The sequence below is a fragment of the Podarcis tiliguerta genome (assembly GCF_965153285.1).
Source record: "Podarcis tiliguerta genome assembly, chromosome: 5".
Taxonomy (NCBI): Eukaryota; Metazoa; Chordata; class Lepidosauria; order Squamata; family Lacertidae; genus Podarcis; species Podarcis tiliguerta.
The window spans coordinates 928271-945837 of NC_139538.1; the positions used below are offsets into that span (position 1 = coordinate 928271).

General features: G+C 49.9%; 1 protein-coding gene across 1 annotated transcript in view; it reads left to right on the forward strand.

Moving 5' to 3' along the window:
* The window catches only part of MB21D2 (Mab-21 domain containing 2), a 68793-nt gene extending 53291 nt beyond the window's left edge, over positions 1-15502 (forward strand). The window contains exon 2 of the mRNA XM_083442264.1: positions 13483-15502. Coding sequence (XP_083298390.1) covers positions 13483-14747 — 1265 coding nt within the window. The 3' untranslated portion in view covers positions 14748-15502. The remainder of the gene's footprint in view (positions 1-13482) is intronic.
* Positions 15503-17567: the final 2065 nt, after the last annotated feature.

The following is a 17567-nucleotide window of genomic DNA, read 5'->3' on the forward strand; positions in this document are numbered from 1 at the left end:
TTCATCATCATGTTTGCCAGGGCTGCTGTGAATTGTAGTTCAGCGCCTGGGGAGGTCCGGATGCTCCCCATCCCTACTGCAGTGCAAAAACCACCCTTTGGAGCTGGGCCCTGGGGGCCACCCTCCATGGCATCAGGGCCAGCCAGCCGAGCCTCCTCCTGGGCATCTAGGGGCCTGGGCACGCCATCCTTTGGTGTGGCACCGTTGCACCGGCACAGGAGATTCGTGGCTGGTTGGTGGCACGTTGTTACGGCCGTGCTTCCCTGCTGACGCTGCTGCCTCCTGTCCCCATGTGCCCTTTTCCCCATCTGTGTCTCGTTTTGAAACTTGCTCAGCCCCTTGCGCTGCTGTGAGTGGAGCAGAATGCACACCCCTTTCCTCTCCCCGGATCACGGACCGTAGGATCAGCTTGTTAATGAGGAATTTGAAGAGCCGTGCAAAATGCTCCCTGCGCACCTGTGATCTCTCTCTGCAGCAGGAGATAAGCTCATTGTGCTGCCTTCAGCATCTCTGAGAATGAGGCCTTTCTCAGGTTCAGCGTTTGAGCAGCTAGGCTGTCGCCCGGTGAGGAAACTGGGGTGGCCCTTTCTCTGGGAGGGTGGAGGTGCAATGCCCTGCACACACACTCTATAATCACCTTACTCCAGGGGTGTTATTATTTCCTGACTCTAGACTCCCTAGCCCAGAGTTGGAAGGGACCCCAAAGGTCATCCAGTCCAACCCCCCGCGCAATACAGTGTTGGGATGCATCCTGGGAGACGGGGGCATTTGGCAGGCCCACAGCTGGCTCCAGCCAGCGGCCGGCAGCTGGGCAAACTCTGGTTCTTGGAACAGCATCAATCAGCGACTCAAGCCTCCAAAACTTTCAGAATTGGAGCACGCTCTTATCAGCAGAGTGAATCAATCTTCTCACAACAGAAGAGGTGGACAGAGACATGTGTAAGCTTATTTACAGGCATTTATTCAGCAGGGATGCAGGTGGCGCTGTGGGTTAAACCACAGAGCCTAGGACTTGCCAATCAGAAGGTCGGCGGTTCGAATCCCCGCGGCAGGGTGAGCTCCTGTTGCTTGGTCCCAGCTGCTGCCAACCTAGCAGTTCAAAAGCACTGTTAGGGGACATTCGGCACAGAAACATGTGTATACCTTTAAGAAGTTTCTGGGATTAATTGGCTGTAGCTGGCCATTGCTATAAAAGAAAAAAGCTGAGTTTTGTAGCCTGCCTGCAGGAATAACACCCACCAGAGTTTGTGTTTATTGTTTAGTAATAAAGTCTTGGTTTTAGTTTGGGTTTTTACACCTATGTCTCCTGGAGTCACTCTGTCCTCTGCCACCGGCTGGAAATCCCCCTCCAACAAGCACGTCAACAAGCAAGTTGATAAATAGGTACCGCTCCGATGGGAAGGTAAACGGCATTTCCATGCGCTGCTTTGGTTCGCCAGAAGCGGCTTAGTCATGCTGGCCACATGACCCGGAAGCTGTACTGGCTCCCTTGGCCAGTAAAGCGAGATGAGCGCTGCAACCCCAGAGTCGGCCATGGCTGGACCTAATGGTCAGGGGTCCCTTTACCTTCCCTTTACCTTTCATCAGCATACAAAGGGAAAAACATGTCTGCTTCCCTTCGTGTCCAAGCAAACAGCAGTACAGCAAAAGCAATATAGAACGGAAGTTTCCAGCAGACTGTGCTGGAAGTAAACAGACATGTGACATACAACAACTCCACAAGCCTGTTCTGAAGGTGGAATGGAACATACAGGAATTGCAACTGAAGCTTCCACGAGAGAGGGTCACCCAAGCTCTGCTTAAAACCCTCCAAGGACGGCAAGCCTGGATTCTTGTGACACCCCATTTCAGTCTCCCGAGTGGTGCGAGTCCAGGGGTTCCTTTGCTTATTTGGGGTTCGGTTTCTTGGCATGAAGGTTAGCCGAGACCGTGGTGTTTTTAGGGTATATTGTCTTATTTGCACGTATGTGCAACTTGAGCACGATAGCGGAGGGGCTCACAGCGTCAACACCCCCAAAATTGGCAGGGACTCAGGGCATCATCCAGACTGCCCCCCCCAAAAACCCCCCCAATGTTATTATCGATGACCATGAATTTTGAAAACATAAACCATACGATTATAAAGTTTGGATCAAACTCCCAAGGCAGCCAGCAATAAATATTATTACAGAGTGGGGAAAGCAAAACCCTTAAAATATCACAGATTAAATTCCTGGCCCCCTCAGAATGGAAGAAAGGAGAAAAGCTGCCTCAGCAGCGGAAAGTAATAAAGCGCCAAGCAAAACTGTCTGTGCAGAAGTTTCCCACAGATAAAAAGCAGGCTGCTGTTCTTTGGCAATTTTAATAGTGCGAGTTTTGTCAGTTCCTTTGTCAGTTCCCCGTGTGGCGCTGGGCTCGTGTCGGCTGCTGGGAGGCTCCTCAAAAGAGATGGAGGCCTGCAAGGGATGGATATTCAGGATGAGACCCGGCAGTTTCCAGGCCCTGAGGCCATGCGTTTGGCCTCTGCTCCATTAAAGGATCACTGGGATTTTGTCTCTGGCTGGGACATGCCTGCCACTGTTTTTTTATTATTATTGCATTAATATCTCCCCCCCCCCATCGTTTCCTTTGAGGAGCTCAAGGTGGTAACATGGCTGTTCCCCTCCTCACTTTATCCTCACAACTACTCTGTGAGGAAGGTTTGGCTGAGAGGCAGCGATTAGCTTCCAAGGGCACCCAGTGAGCTCCATGGCTGGGTGCGGATTCGAACCCTGGTTTCTCCCAGGTCCTTCTCTGACACTGTAACCACTATTCCACACTGCCTCTTATCTATCTATATCTATCTATCTATCTATCTATCTATCTATCTATCTATCTATCTATCTATCCATGCCTTTTCTGCCCCAAAGTAGTATTAAACAGCGTATTCAAACAATATATACTGTAGAGCACAGTCAAATGTCTTAAACCAGTCAGAAGGCAAAATGGTTGCAGCCAGTTGGAAGCCTTTCTGAGCTTCCAGGATCATTGAGTGGGGCTTTCACCAGCCCCTAAATCCCTCTCGCTTGAGGGACTAGAAACCTAAGGAGACGGTGAGAAAAGCAAAGAAAGCTGACCCCCGGCAAGAAGAATTAAGGGCCTGGAGATTTTCTAAGCCTGCATAAAGGTAAAGGACCCCTAACAATTAAGTCCAGTTGCGGACAACTCTGGGGTTGCGGCGCTCATCTCGCTTTACTGGCCAAGGGAGCCGGCGTACAGCTTCCGGGTCATGTGGCCAGCAGGACTAAACTGCTTCTGGGGAACCAGAGAGGCACACGGAAACGCCGTTTACCTTCCCGCCGGAGCGGTACCTATTCATCTACTTGCACTTGGACGTGCTTTTGAACTGCTAGGTTGGCAGGAGCAGGGACCGAGCAACGGGAGCTCACCCCGTCATGGGGATTCGAACCATTGACCTTCTGATCGGCAAGCCCAAGAGGCTCAGTGGTTTAGACAACAGCGCCACCCGTGTCCCCCTTGTTTATGTTTAAATTTCTATCTAGCATAGCACTTATGCAGCCAGGCCATCTGATTCTGAACACTTAGAAAGAGACACATAGGTAAAGGTAAAGGTACCCCTGCCCGTTTGGGCCAGTCTTGACAGACTCTAGGGTTGTGCGCCCATCTCACTCAAGAGGCCGGAGGCCAGCGCTGTCCGGAGACACTTCCGGGTCACGTGGCCAGCATGACGAAGCTGCTCTGGTGAGCCAGAGCCGCACACGGAAACGCCGTTTACCTTCCCGCTAGTAAGCGGTCCCTATTTATCTACTTGCACCTGGGAGTGCTTTCGAACTGCTAGGTTGGCAGGCGCTGGGACCGAACAACGGGAGCGCACCCCGCCGTGGGGATTCGAACCGCCAACCTTTCGATCGGCAAGCCCTAGGCGCTGAGGCTTTTACCCACAGTGCCACCCGCCATCCAGAAAGAGACACATAAATCTTAGCAAAGTTTAAAATCTCTCTTCTCCCCCCACCAACCCCTTTGGGGTGTTGTTCAGAGAGGAAGCCACAAGATGGCGCTGAGGGGTTTGCGAATCAGACCCCAATGAGAGATTTCTGCTTCTGTGCCGCACACTCCATACGGAAGTGGTTTTCCTTCTATGCTTCCAAGGTGTTCGACTGCAATGCTCCCATAATGCTTGGCTTTCCCATGAATACCTCACCTGGAAATGAGTCAGTTTGGCTTGGGGGCAGAAGTAGAAAGAAGCATCTGCCATATAATAATAATAATAATAATAATAATAATAATAATAATAATTTTTTTATTTGTACCCCACCCATCTGACTGGGTTTGCCCAGCCACTCTTGGTGGCTTCCAACAAAGATTAAAAATATGTTAAAATGTCACACATTTAAAGCTTCCCTGAACAGGGCTGCCTTCAGATGTCTTCTAAATGTCAGGTAGCTGATACTGGCAAGAGGGGGAAACGAGCAACTGCCTTCATTGGGAGGAGTTTTTGGGAGGTGGGCGTATAACAGGGGTCAGCAGATTTTTCCAGCAGGGGGCTGGTCCACTGTCCCTCAGACCTTGTCGGGGGCTGGATTATATTTTGAAGGGAGGGGGGAGAACAAATTCCTATGCCTCACAAACAGTGGCGTAGCGTGGGTTGTCAGCACCCGGGGCAAGGCAAGTAATTTGCGCCCCCTAACCCGTGGATTTGCGCCCCCTAACCCTAACCCCCAGATGTTGCGCCCGGTGCGGCTGGCCCCCCCTGCACCCCCCACGCTACGCCACTGCTCACAAATCACTGGCGAAGGAAGAGGAGTGTGGGGAAGCGCACTGCCCCTGGCAGCGCGATTCCGGTGGGGTGCCATTGCAGGCTGCCCCCCTGCCTGTGCTGGAGGCCACGCCCCCAGGACGAACACCAGCCCTGCCTGCTCCCTGCCACTGCCACAAATAACCCAGAGATGCATTTTAAATCAAAGCACACATTCTACAGTCATACCTCGGGTTGAAGTAGCTTCAGGTTAAGCATTCTCGGGTTGCGCTTCACGGCAACCCAGATGTAATTAAGCTTCTGGGTTTCGCCACTCGCGCATGCGCAGATGCTCAAAATGATATCACACGCATGCGCAGAAGTGGCGGATCACGACCCACGCAGACCCGGGTTGCGTTCACATCCAGAGGTACCACTGTACTTGTGTAAAAACACCAGGCAGGCCCCACAAAGAACCCAGAGATGCATTTTAAATAAAAGCACACATTCTACTCATGTAAAAACATGCTGATTCCCGGACTGTTCATGGGCCGGATTTAGAAAGTGATTGGGCCGGATCTAGCCCCCGGGCCTTAGTTTGCCTACCCATGAAGTATAAGGTCTTGCACCTTAAACGATGTTCTCAACATAAAAGAAAAGAAAGTACCAAGCATGATCAAGCATTCCAAAAGGACTGGAGCAAATTCATTCGATATTTGAAAGATCACTGTAAACAGTTAACATCACTTTCAGGGTTGTCTGAAGACTCGTAATGAGGAGGTTTTTTTACCTTTTTATATTCAAGTAAATTTTAACGTCCTAAGTAATGAATGAATTAGAATTGGAAAATGTATAAAATGCAATGATACAAAGGTTGACTATGAAAGCCATGAGGCGGGAGGGGAGGAAGGAGATTGGCTGTAAGGAGCCAGAGGGACAAAGTGGATCAGAATGATGTGAATGTATATTATTAAACGGAAAACCTATAAAAATTATTTTAAAAAGAAAAGAATAAAGTACCCGTGTGCCTGGGTTAGCAGCTGGGGGGTGCGTGAAAAACGGCCCAAGCTGTCAAGGCAAGGCTTGGATGGCATCAGAGAGGAACACAAGCCAAGCTGGGAAGGATTTTTAAGGGATTATGGGATGTCCTGGGACTGAATCGCAAGAGGGTAATCCACGCTCGCTCCTAGAGAGGAGCCACAGCCCACATGCAGAGGACACGTGAACTGGACTGCCCTGGCCGGGAAAAAAGCTCTTTCTCGACAGGAATGTCTGCGGACCAGATCTGTGGTCAAGGTGCAAATTCAGGATTCGGGGGGTAGGGTTGCCCCTGTGGCGTGATGGAGGGTTGGGGAGAGGGAGACCTGAGTGCTGCGGTTCATAAATTAGGGTGGTTCATAAATTATTATTTTTTTTTTTTTTGAAAATGCATGCTGCAAAGGTCTTATCTTACTCCAGTCAGGATTGTATAGCTAAACTTTCATGCATATCAGTTAATATCTTGACCCTCCTCCACTGAACTGAAATTTCAGCCTTCGCGACATAGGAAAACAGCCAAGTAAACAGCTATTTTCATCACTTTATGACTGATTCAGCTTTATTTTGCAGGAATTGCATTTTTTTAAAAAAAGGACAATAAAAGATGCAGAATGCAAATTGATACAACAAAACCCAGTACTTAAAAAAACCCCTTTTAATGATGATAGTATTGATATTTAAATCAAAATGTGACTCAAAATGTGACGACAATTCTACATTTAAGCAACTGGATAGGTGAATATTGAATACCAACTTTTATTATGACATAACTTAATACTAATAATGACATGTAAAGTTACATTTACATTACTTCAAGAATAATAATAATAAAAATAAAGCTGTGAATGTGAACTATTTTGGGACAAAATCCTTCTTTGATTCCTGTTTCGGGTATTTGGCTCGATTCTCCATTGATGTCTTTATAGTTACATCATACCAACTACATTCTGACTTGCTTTTGTCACCTCCTTGACAGCTCTCTCCACCGTTTGTGCGTGACACTTAAATTTAGGTGCCCATGCATTCATGGCGGGCCGGGTGTGCATACGAGAAATTCCCTGAAGAGAGGAGAGCTCTATGTCAGGAAGAAAAACAGGCTTGAAGGTGTTCGGTTTTGTGGGAATGTTCAGGGGTGCAGGAGAGGATATATTGTCTGATTATAGCCTTTCCAACTTGTGTAAACAAGTTCACAATTTAGCAGAGTAACATTCCCCCTTTTAAACTCACAGTGGATGCGTTTGCTCAGGCTTGCTAAAGCCTCTGTAATAAATGTTTTGTTATTTTCTTCTTATTCCCTCATAAAAGACAAGACATGACACAGTCTTCTATAAAAGTATAAAAAGGTTTACTCACACATCATTCTGTTCACAATTGGATCCCAGAAGGCAGACTTGTCTTAGAAAAGTAACATATACCTAGAAACTATCTCATAAGGAGACAGTCCCTTTGTCCTCTCTTGGCTGGAGGCCAAGGGAGCATCTTTGGCTAAGCAGATGTTGCTTCTTCGATGCATGTGGTGAAAGAGAGAGAGATGGCTGCCTTGCCCTGTGCTTTTGTTGTTACCTGCACAGGTGAGGCCACGCCCACCTCTAGTCACATGCAGAGGAAGTCTGTCCCAGCCCAGAAGGAAACAGGAAGTTGACCTGCTGGCTGGACAAACATTCCTCCCCATGTGTAAACATGTTCACTCTAGGAATGTTGTACTTGACTGCTCTTGTGTTTCACATCCCACGGGTTTTTGGATACAGAAAGCTTTGTTTCCCCACCCACCCCCTCTTGCAATGAGGGAGCGTTCAAAAATGCCAAACTTCAATCTATGGCCTGAAATAGTGTCCTCCACCAAAAACAAACCCTCCTGGCTTGGTTCTGCTGCATGTCTAAAGAGCCTAGTGTAGAATTTTAGGGTTGGAGAGGGACCTCTTGGGGCCATCTAGTCCAACCTCCTGCAGTGCAGGAATCTCAGCTAAAGACTCCCTGGCAGACGGTCGTCCAACCTCTGCTTAAAGGAAGGAGAGTCCACCACCTCCCAGTTTAACTGTGGAACAGCTCTAACCGCCAGAAAGTTCTTCCTGATGTTGCATCAGAATCGCCTTTCTTTGCAACTTGAAGCCCTTGGTTTGAGTCCTACCCTCCAGAGCAGGAGAAAACAAGCTTGTTCTCTCAGCCCATTAGATATTTGAAGATGGCTCTCCTATCCTCTTGGTCTCCTCTTTTCCAGGGTAAACATACTCAGCTCCTTCAACCGTTCCTCATAAGGCACCAGGCTGCAAGAGAAATATTCTGCTTGCTTTAAACTGGTCCCTGGCGTGGTTGCAATGTAGAGCGCTGCTTTCTGACCTCCAGTGCCAAGGGGAAGGTCTGGTCCTAACTCTTCCTCTTTTCCTTCAGATGCAAAAGTTGCTGTCAGGCTTTTTGTCCTAAAATAACAAGCTGTCTGGGCTTGGCTTTGCATTGACCATTCTGCTTAATGGGGCTTAATAAAGATTTTTTATATATATATAAAAAGGTAGACCTTGAACAGCATTTGCTATTTTAGGAAAAAAATCGTTGCAAAATTGCTGACTCCCCCCGAATGGAAGAATTTGGAGGGGACAGGAGGGCTGTGTGTGTGTGTGTGTGTGTGTGTGTTTGGGACGGGGTTTGAGGGCTGGGAGAAGGATGCTGGCAGGATTCCCCCCCCCCCCGACCCACGTGTTAGAGCTCCTTTTGTTGCATCTTGAAAATCTCCGGCAGGGAGCAGAGCGTCACATTCGTTGGGCATGTGATTTTAAAAATAGTTTCCCAAAAATAACTTCAAACCATCCCATAGGGCTCTTTTTTTCAGAGGCATGTTTATTTAACAGCACTTTAAAAAACCAAAAAAACCAAGGCAGCAATGTAAGAACCTCGAAAGGAGTTCTTTCTGCCTGCTTTTCCCTTTTCTCCTACACTGCTCTTGTGTGAGAAATTTCAGAATGCCTTTTCCCTCCCCTTCCAAGTTCTGCTTTTCCACAGCGGACTTCTGGTTTAGTTTTTTTTAACCTGGAAGGCTGACAGTCCAGAGAAACCAACAGCCTCCCCCCCCCCCCCGTATTAATTTATTTGCAATATTTATAGTCTCTTCTTCATTGAGTGTTTTCAGTCCCCAGAGCAGGGGACAAAGTCATAAAAATAAACAGAGGAAAGCAACATACGGAAAGTTCTGTTGCCATTTTTTCTTGATTTTATGGTTTTGAGGTTTGTCTTTGTTACAGTCTAGCAATGTATACATTTTAAGAAATAAAATAAATAAATTACGAAGCCATGTAGACAGGACCAAGAAACGACCAAATGATTCTGTTACAAGACGCACAAGCAAAACTACAGCAACATCAATTAATATTTCCAATTTAATTTAAAACTGCAGTTGTCTGGCTCGCGGCTTAACTCTTCCAAAATGCAGCTGGCTGTGAATTGCGGTCGGTGTCCTTGAGCCATTTGTATTGGGATGGTGTGTCTGTGCATTGATATGCTTTCAGGATGCGGGGGGGGGGGGAGAGGAGAGTCCTTTTGAGGAGCATACACTAATCTTTCCAGTTCAAGATGGGTTAGGCCAGGGGTGCCCAAACTTTTTTCAAACATGCATGAGGGCCAACCAAGAGTTGTTGATCTTTTCTTAAGATTTTACGCAAAGTTGTTCAGCTTTTTAAAAGAATTTAATTGTTGAGCTTTGCGCTGTAAGTTAAACCACAGTGCCTAGGACTTGCCGATCAGAAGGTCGGCGGTTCAAATCCCCGCGACGGGGTGAGCTCCCATTGCTCTGTAAGCCGGCTCCCTCGGCCAGTAAAGCGAGATGAGTGCCACAACCCCAGAGTCGTTTGCGACTGGACCTAATGGTCAGGGGTCCCATTACCTTTAAAGGGTATTTAGGACATGGGTGGCACTGTGGTCTAAACCACAGAGCCTAGGGCTTGCCGATCAGAAGGTCGGTGGTTCAAATCCCCGCGACGGGGTAAGCTCCCGTTGCTCGGTCCCAGCTCCTGCCAACCTAGCAGTTCGAAAGCACATCAAAGTGCAAGTAGATAAACAGGTACCGCTCCGGCGGGAAGGTAAACGGCGTTTCCGTGCGCTGCTCTGGTTCGCCAGAAGTGGCTTCGTCATGCTGGCCACATGACCTGGAAGCTGTACGCCGGCTCCCTCGGCCAATAAAGCGAGATGAGCGCCGCAACCCCAGAGTTCAGCCACGACTGGACCTAATGGTCAGGGGTCCCTTTACCTTTTACCCCAGGAAATAGACTGCCACAGGGGCCGTATTAAACCGAACGGGGGGCCGCATTAGGCCCCCGAAACAGACTTTGGACATGCCTGGGTTAGGCAGAGGAGAGGGAACGCACTGGAATAGACCCACCCCTCCATCTAAGTGGCCTGGGGAGGCTTCGATTATACCTCACCTATCAAGAGGGACTAGAAACTTGATCTGTCGCCTGACAACCCACACCTTTGTGCAGGGCTCTTCGCGTACACATAGTCTCAAAAGGCAAAAGTGCGCTGAACATACCCTGCTCTCATGTAGGTGCCAGGCTGACTCTCCTGAGCACCAGATTTCAGTAGTCATTTCTGAGTTACTCTGGAGGAGGCAAAAAACAGCTCACCTGGAATCACAGAACTGCAGGCTCAGAAGGGAGAGATTTCTTTTCCCACCTCCTTCCTGCAGATTCCACCGGCGGCGGCATTTGAACCCAGGACTTTTCTGCCCGCCAATCTGGTGCTCTGTGCTCTGGTTAAAAAGCCAGCAGAAGTTGTCCGAGAGGACAAAAGGGAGAGGGCAAGGTCGCGGCGCCCTGTAAGGCAATCTCCTGCAGAAAATAGTTCAGGTCAATGGGTTGGAGAGAGAGCAGGTTTTAAATACAACTGACATGTGGCCTTGGCCTCTGGAGTCGGGTGCCTGCGATCGATCGCCGAGCTCCGAGCCTGAAACCGCCCTGGTTTCGAAGATTTAATTCCCTGCAAATTGAAAAAAGCAGGGAGGGGAAGCGTCCCAATGATCAAAGCGCCAGCTCTGCGGGTGGATTTCTTGACAAGCTTTTCAGTCTCTCCACTTTTGATTCTCTGAGCGCATGAATGCTGTTCCGACACCCAGCCTGGGAGGGAGGAGGGTGGCGGCGGTGGCAGCGCCTTATGAAGCACGCACAGCTGAGTTAGCCTAGCAAGGGGCCTATTGGTCCTCTGTGAACATCAGGAGAGCCTGCTGGATCAGGCCCGTTGCCCATCGAGTCCACCATCCTGTTCTCACAGGGGCCAACCAGCTGCTCCAATGTGAAACCCGCAAACAGGATTCGATCCAAGAGCAACCCTCTCTCCTCCTGAGGTTTCCAGCAACTGAGATTCAGAAGCATCGCTGCCTCTGACAGTGGAGGCAGAGCAGAGACATTATTCAGGACCTTAAGGTCCATGTATAACCATAGCTGAGAGGTCCCGGGCCCTAAGGAAGTCAGACTATCCACCAGGGCCAGGGCCTTCTCAGTGGTGGCTCCAACCAGGTGCAATGCTCTGTCCCAGGAGACCAGGGCCCTGCAGGATTTAACCTCCTTCCGTAGGGCCTGTAAGACAGAGCTGTTCTCCCTGGCCTTTAATTTGAATTCAGCCTGATCTTTTATTTCCTTTCCTTCCCTCCCCCTCCCCTTTTTATGAAGATCACCCGCTCTGGGATCCCACAGCTAATTCTCCTCTGGCCTCCTCGCTGGCCCAAGTAGGACCAATTCAGTCAGCTAGCCCTGGGGATTATCTAATTGATTTTTGAATTTTATTGTTATTCATGTTTTTATACTTATTTTATGCTGCTTTTATAATTACGTTTTTTAAAGTGTTTTAAATTTGTTGTTGGCCGCCCTGAGCCCGGTTTGTGAACTGGGAAGGGCAGGGTATAAATAAAATATCATCATCATCATCATCATCATCATCATCCCGGTTGGGAGCCCTTGGCAACCTCCTCCTCCTCCTCCATGAATTTCTCTAACCCTCTTTTAAAGCCATCTAGGTTGGCAGCCACCACTGCGTCCTGCACCAGGGAGTTCCAGAGTTTAACTAGGTGCTGTGTGAAGAAACAGGCAGTGATGTCCACCAGCTCGGATGGCGTTAAAAGAGGATGCAAAAAATTCATAGAGGAGAGAAAGGTTCTTAACTCTCAGAGCTGGGTTCTTGTTCACCCGTCAGAGGCAGCAAATTCTTCCGAATGTCACTTGGTAGAAACCACACAAGGCGAGGATGTTGCTCTTGTGTTAGAATCCTGCTTGTGGGTTTCCCATAATGGGCATCCGGTTGGCCGCTGTGAGGAGAGGGTGTGTTCCGGTCTTCTCATTGGGACTTTTCTGGGGGGTAAATGGGGCCAGAGTGCCTCCGGGATAGAGAGATAGATTGATCTAATAGATCTGATGCGTACCACCTGAACTAATGCCACGAGCCGCCAAAGTGAACCAAACATGCCGTCCAGACCAGCGCCCATCTTTACGGCCTGATTTGACCAGCAGGCCAGAAGTTCCCCAACGCTGCCAATTATTTATTGGTTATATAACATTTACACACCGCTGTATAAAAACGGTTTACCAAAAGGGAGAAAACGATAAAATTATCCAGTTGACCGTGATAATTTAAGACATACTAAAGCATTGCGGGAGATGGACTACAATTCTGTGAATCTGTAAATAGTTTAAAAATACAGCCGATTGGAACTTGGAGCTCATATTCCCTTTAATAATGGTGACCTAGTTTTGATGACCACAGCAAGGCACTTGGCTGGATCGTAGGATTGGAATTTGCCATGAAAAAACCAGAGACATAAAAACCACCTGACTTCCCCAACTGTAGAGAAAGCACTGGTGAGACAAGATCTAATATCCCTATAAACGTTGCAGCAGATTGTACAATTCCTGTAACTCTTTGTGTTTAACGCTTAGATTGCTACCATTTCCCACTGAGATGGGATTAGGTGAAGATGTTGTCCCTTCATGGTGGATGACAACGGAAACATTGGGTCCAGCAACCTTTGAGCAGCAGACATTCCCACCCCATGTGGAGGAATGTGCCTTTAGGCAGACACCCTCTCCAGCATACGGGGTTAACTCTCTCTCTTTTAAATTCATTTTCATTTAGACTTGAAACAATATCATTTCAAAATAAAAATAAAAATACACGATTAATATTGACTCCCCTTCTCCCCTTTCCATGGTGCATTTTATTACTTTCTTTCCCATTGCATATTTTAATTTTCCCTACAAGCGTGAGCTCTTGAAAGGCATAAGGTCTTTCCGCTGCCATCTTTTTAAAAAAAATTTTAAATTGATTTTAACATATAAATTATAAAATGTACCACAAAACTTGTCATTTATACAATCTTTTTAGACTTCCATCAGCACCTCTGATGATCCACCGTTTTAACCACTTCTTTTGCATTTCTGAACTTTATATTGCCTTTACATCTCTTAACATATCATCCTTCCCCTTCTCCATTTTTGCAATACTTCCAATAATACTCCTCCCAAAACTTCTTGCAAACCTACAAACGTCGTCTGATCTTCACAAATAGTTTTCAAATAGTCCGTAAATTTAATCCAGTCTTCCGTGAATTTCTGGTCCCGCCGGTTTCGAATCCTTCCTGTCAGTTTATCTAGTTCTGCATAGTCCATTAACTTTCCGCTGCCATCTTACAGCAAACCAGTGAAGCTGAGGATGCCCTGCTCTCCTCTTTCTGAACTTCTTCTCCGTTCTCTTTGCAGGCATGGTGCAGAAACTTGACCAAAAGCTCCCGGTTGCCAATGAGTACTTGCTTCTCTCTGGGGGTGTCCGGGAAGGCGTGGTGGACCTTGACCTGGATGACCTGAACATCTACGCCCGCGGCACCGACTACGACATGGACTTCACCCTCCTGGTGCCGGCGCTGAAGCTCCACGACCGCAACCAGCCCGTCACCCTGGACATGCGCCACTCGGCCCTGTGCCACTCGTGGCTGAGCCTGCGGCTCTTTGACGAGGGCACCATCAGCAAGTGGAAGGACTGCTGCACCATCGTGGACCACATCAACGGGGCCACCAACTACTTCTTCTCCCCCACCAAGGTGGCCGACTGGTTCCACGACTCCATCAGCGTGGTCCTCTCCGAGATCCAGAAGAAGCCCCAGAGGGGGATGCCCAGGGTGGAGAAGGTGGAGAAGAACGGGACCATCATCTCCATCATCCTGGGGGTGGGCAGCAGCCGCATGCTCTACGACATTGTCCCCGTCGTGTCCTTCAAAGGTTGGCCGGCCGTGGCCCAGAGCTGGCTGATGGAGAACCACTTCTGGGACGGGAAGATCACCGAGGAGGAGGTCATCAGCGGGTTTTACCTGGTGCCCGCCTGCTCCTACAAAGGCCGGAAGGACAACGAGTGGAGGCTATCTTTCGCCCGCAGCGAGGTCCAGCTGAAAAAGTGCATCTCCGGCAGCCTCATGCAGGCCTACCAGGCGTGCAAGGCCATCATCATCAAGCTGCTCTCGCGCCCCAAGGCCATCAGCCCCTACCACCTGCGCAGCATGATGCTCTGGGCCTGCGACCGGCTGCCCGCCAGCTACCTGGCGCAGGAGGACTATGCTGCCCACTTCCTGCTGGGCCTCATTGACGACCTTCAGCACTGCCTGGTGAACAAGATGTGCCCCAACTACTTCATCCCCCAGTGCAACATGCTGGAGCACCTCTCCGAGGAGACGGCCATGCTCCACGCCCGCAAGCTCTCCTCGGTGCGCTCGGACCCGGCCGAGCACCTCCGGACTGCCATCGAGCACGTCAAGGCCGCCAACCGGCTGACGCTGGAGCTCCAGCGGAGGGGCAGCACCACCAGCATCCCCTCCCCGCAGTCGGACGGCGGAGACCCCAGCCAGCCCGACGACCGGCTGGCCAAAAAGCTCCAGCAGCTGGTCACCGAGAACCCGGGCAAGTCCATCTCCGTCTTCATCAACCCGGACGATGTCACGCGGCCGCACTTCCGGATCGATGACAAGTTCTTCTGAGGGACGGCTTCTCTCCCCACCCCACCCCACTTTCGGACTTGAGCCTCGGCTCACCGCCACCCCAAGACCCTCTCCCTCCCACTCCCCTTTTTGGAATCTTTTTTAAAAAACACATATCCAGCTTAGATTGGATTCGCGGAGGACAAAATACAGACTTCTTCCTGGTTCTGCAGGATGGGGCAGTTTCTCACTGTTTCGTTTGCTGCTACTTTCCCCCTTTCTGGCCTGTGTGTCGCTTTTGAGGAATAGCTGAAGCCACACTTCCTGGGTTTCCCCCTCTTCCTCCTTTTTTTGCAACCTTCTTTTCCGTGTTGATCTTCTGTTGCTTTTTCTTCCCAGAGCTCCCTCCCTTGACTCCGAGGTCATGAGTGCGAGGGGTTCCAGAAGGGGATTTTTTTTGGGTGGGTGGGTGTGGGTGTTGTGGCTTCCTTTCCATTCCTGGGGGGGGGGTCCTATTTTCATTTGCCTCATTTCCTCTTTTGCTCACCCAGAAGGACCGAGGCGGCTTTGCAAACAGTGACGAAATGTCCCAAAACGATGGGGTGTTGCTTCCCACACACATCCCGCCCCCCCAAGTCACTTCTTCTTGAATGTAATAGCTCAGATTTGGACTTCTCATGGCATAAGGAAAGGTGCCTCGGCCCACTTCCACGCGGGGGAAAGGAAAACGGTTCTGGAATGTTAGTTTTTAGTGCGTGTAATTATTCAAAGCCTTATTTAAATGCTATTAAAGAACGTACCATTATAAATGTTAATTTGCACTAATGACATCATCTGCCGGCTTCTGGCTTCTTCTAAGGGTTTTGAATCTGGGGTGGGGGGGGTCCCCTCTTCCCTGCTCAGTCCCTGCTGCTTTCCTGGATCCACTGAGAGAGGCTCCCAGCTCCCGGTTGGCGGATGACCCCGTGGCCTGGACAGAAGGGCTTTGCAACGGAGCCCATGGATAAAGTCGACTCCTGCTTAGCTTCTCCTAAGCCCCCTTTCGGTTTCTTGCATCCGCGAGAGGCGGCCGTAGCAACAGCTCCTGCTCTGTGTTCTTACCAATCTGGCTGCAGAGAATCCATGGGGGGCCTCCCTGCTGGCGGAAGGGGGGGGGCGGCTGGGGTGCTTTGACCCAGGAGACCCGGCTCTGTGGGAGAGGCAAAGGGACTGAGTTCAGCTCCCAGCAGCATCTCTGGGGAGGGGTGGGAGAAGCTCTCTGGGGCGCAGCTGCCGTCCGTGCCCACAGTGCAGAGCCACGGCTTCCAGTGTCAGCCAGCCCCTTGGAAGCATGAGGACTAGAACCTTGCATTGCATTAAGGCAAACGGCTGTAGCTGCAGGCATTTGCTCTGCCTGCAGGAGGCCTGGACTTCAACCCTCACTGGGGTCTCGGAGGGAAGCCTGAAACCCTTGGAGAAGCTGCTGCCAGCCAGTGCAAACAATATTGACACACACACACCCCAGAGAGAAGTATCAATGGCCACTAGCCTTGCTATCTCTGCTCTGCTTCCACAGCTAGAGGCAGCCGTGCTTCTGAATCCCAGTTGCTGGAAACCACAGGAGAGAAGAGTATTGGTCTCGTGTTCGAATTCTGCTCGGGGGTGTCCCATCAAAGCACCTGGTTGGGCACTGTCAGAACAGGAGGCTGGGCTGGATGGGCCATTGGGAACCTCTCATGCCATTATTATTATTATTATTATTATTATTATTATTATTATTATTACTGAATTTATACCCTCCCTTCTTCCTCAAGGAACCCAGGACAGCAGATAGTACATTTTTTTTTTTTAAAGAAAGGCAGTTCCCTGCGCGTTGCACCTTCTGGGGCCATCCGGCCTGGCGCAGGCATTGGTGTAGTCTAGCCTTGAGGCTGCAGATTAAAAAGATGAGGAGGAGGACCACGGGGGTACCAGAGGCCACGACAGCCCCCCCTTCCCCGCTTTTCATTTATAGTGTTGATCGGCACAAGTTTCCAAGGAAACGCCCTTGTAAACTGAGCTCAGGCAAGGAGGGCTCCACCCCAGAAGGACCACAAGAAATGGCAAAATGATGTCTGCAACCCCGACAGAGACCAGAGTTCTTTTTTCAGCCTGGCTGGCGGGGGGGGGGGGGGCTATCTTCAGGGGCCTGTTTTGTGGTCGACATTGCTGCCTGCTTGAGGTTCCCCGCTCTCATTTCACCCTGGCTCGTTGAGGGGCAGAGATGGCATCCAGTGTCCCTCCATAGAGGGAGCTCCCTGTCACTCAGTGGGGGAGTCCATGCACCAGCCCCCCCCCTTAAAGGCATAGCTGTCAACTTACAGATTTGAAAATAAGGGACCAGCAGCCTCGAAAATAAGGGATTAGCAGCCAAAATAAGGGATTTTCAAGGCGCAGGTATGTTCAACTTCTGAGCCCCTCCGAGCCAAAGGCAGAAAGCCCAGCCAGCAGCCAAACGAAGCCTCAAGCGGTGGTTCCCACAGCGCAGCAACCCGGCAAAGGGGACGCAGCAAGGAAAACCACCGTCACCTCTCCGCTGGGAAGCGCTGAGCGAAGGCGAGTCCCCAGGCAACGCGGCCGATTTGATCGGCACAAGGCATGCAAGCTCCACCCCCCAGTCATTCTTAGACTCCACCCCCCAGTCATTCTTAGACTTCTTATTGGGTGAGCAACACAGCCAAGCAACATAGTTGGAGCCTCCCTCCTCCCTGGCCGGCAGGGAGGGAGGGAGAGGAGCTGCTTCCTTTGAAACCCAGGAAATTTAAGGGACATTATCAATAAGGGACGGTGCTGGGATAAGGGAGTTTCCCGCCAAATAAGGGACGGTTGACAGCTATGCTTAAAGGGAATCCCGTGATGGGG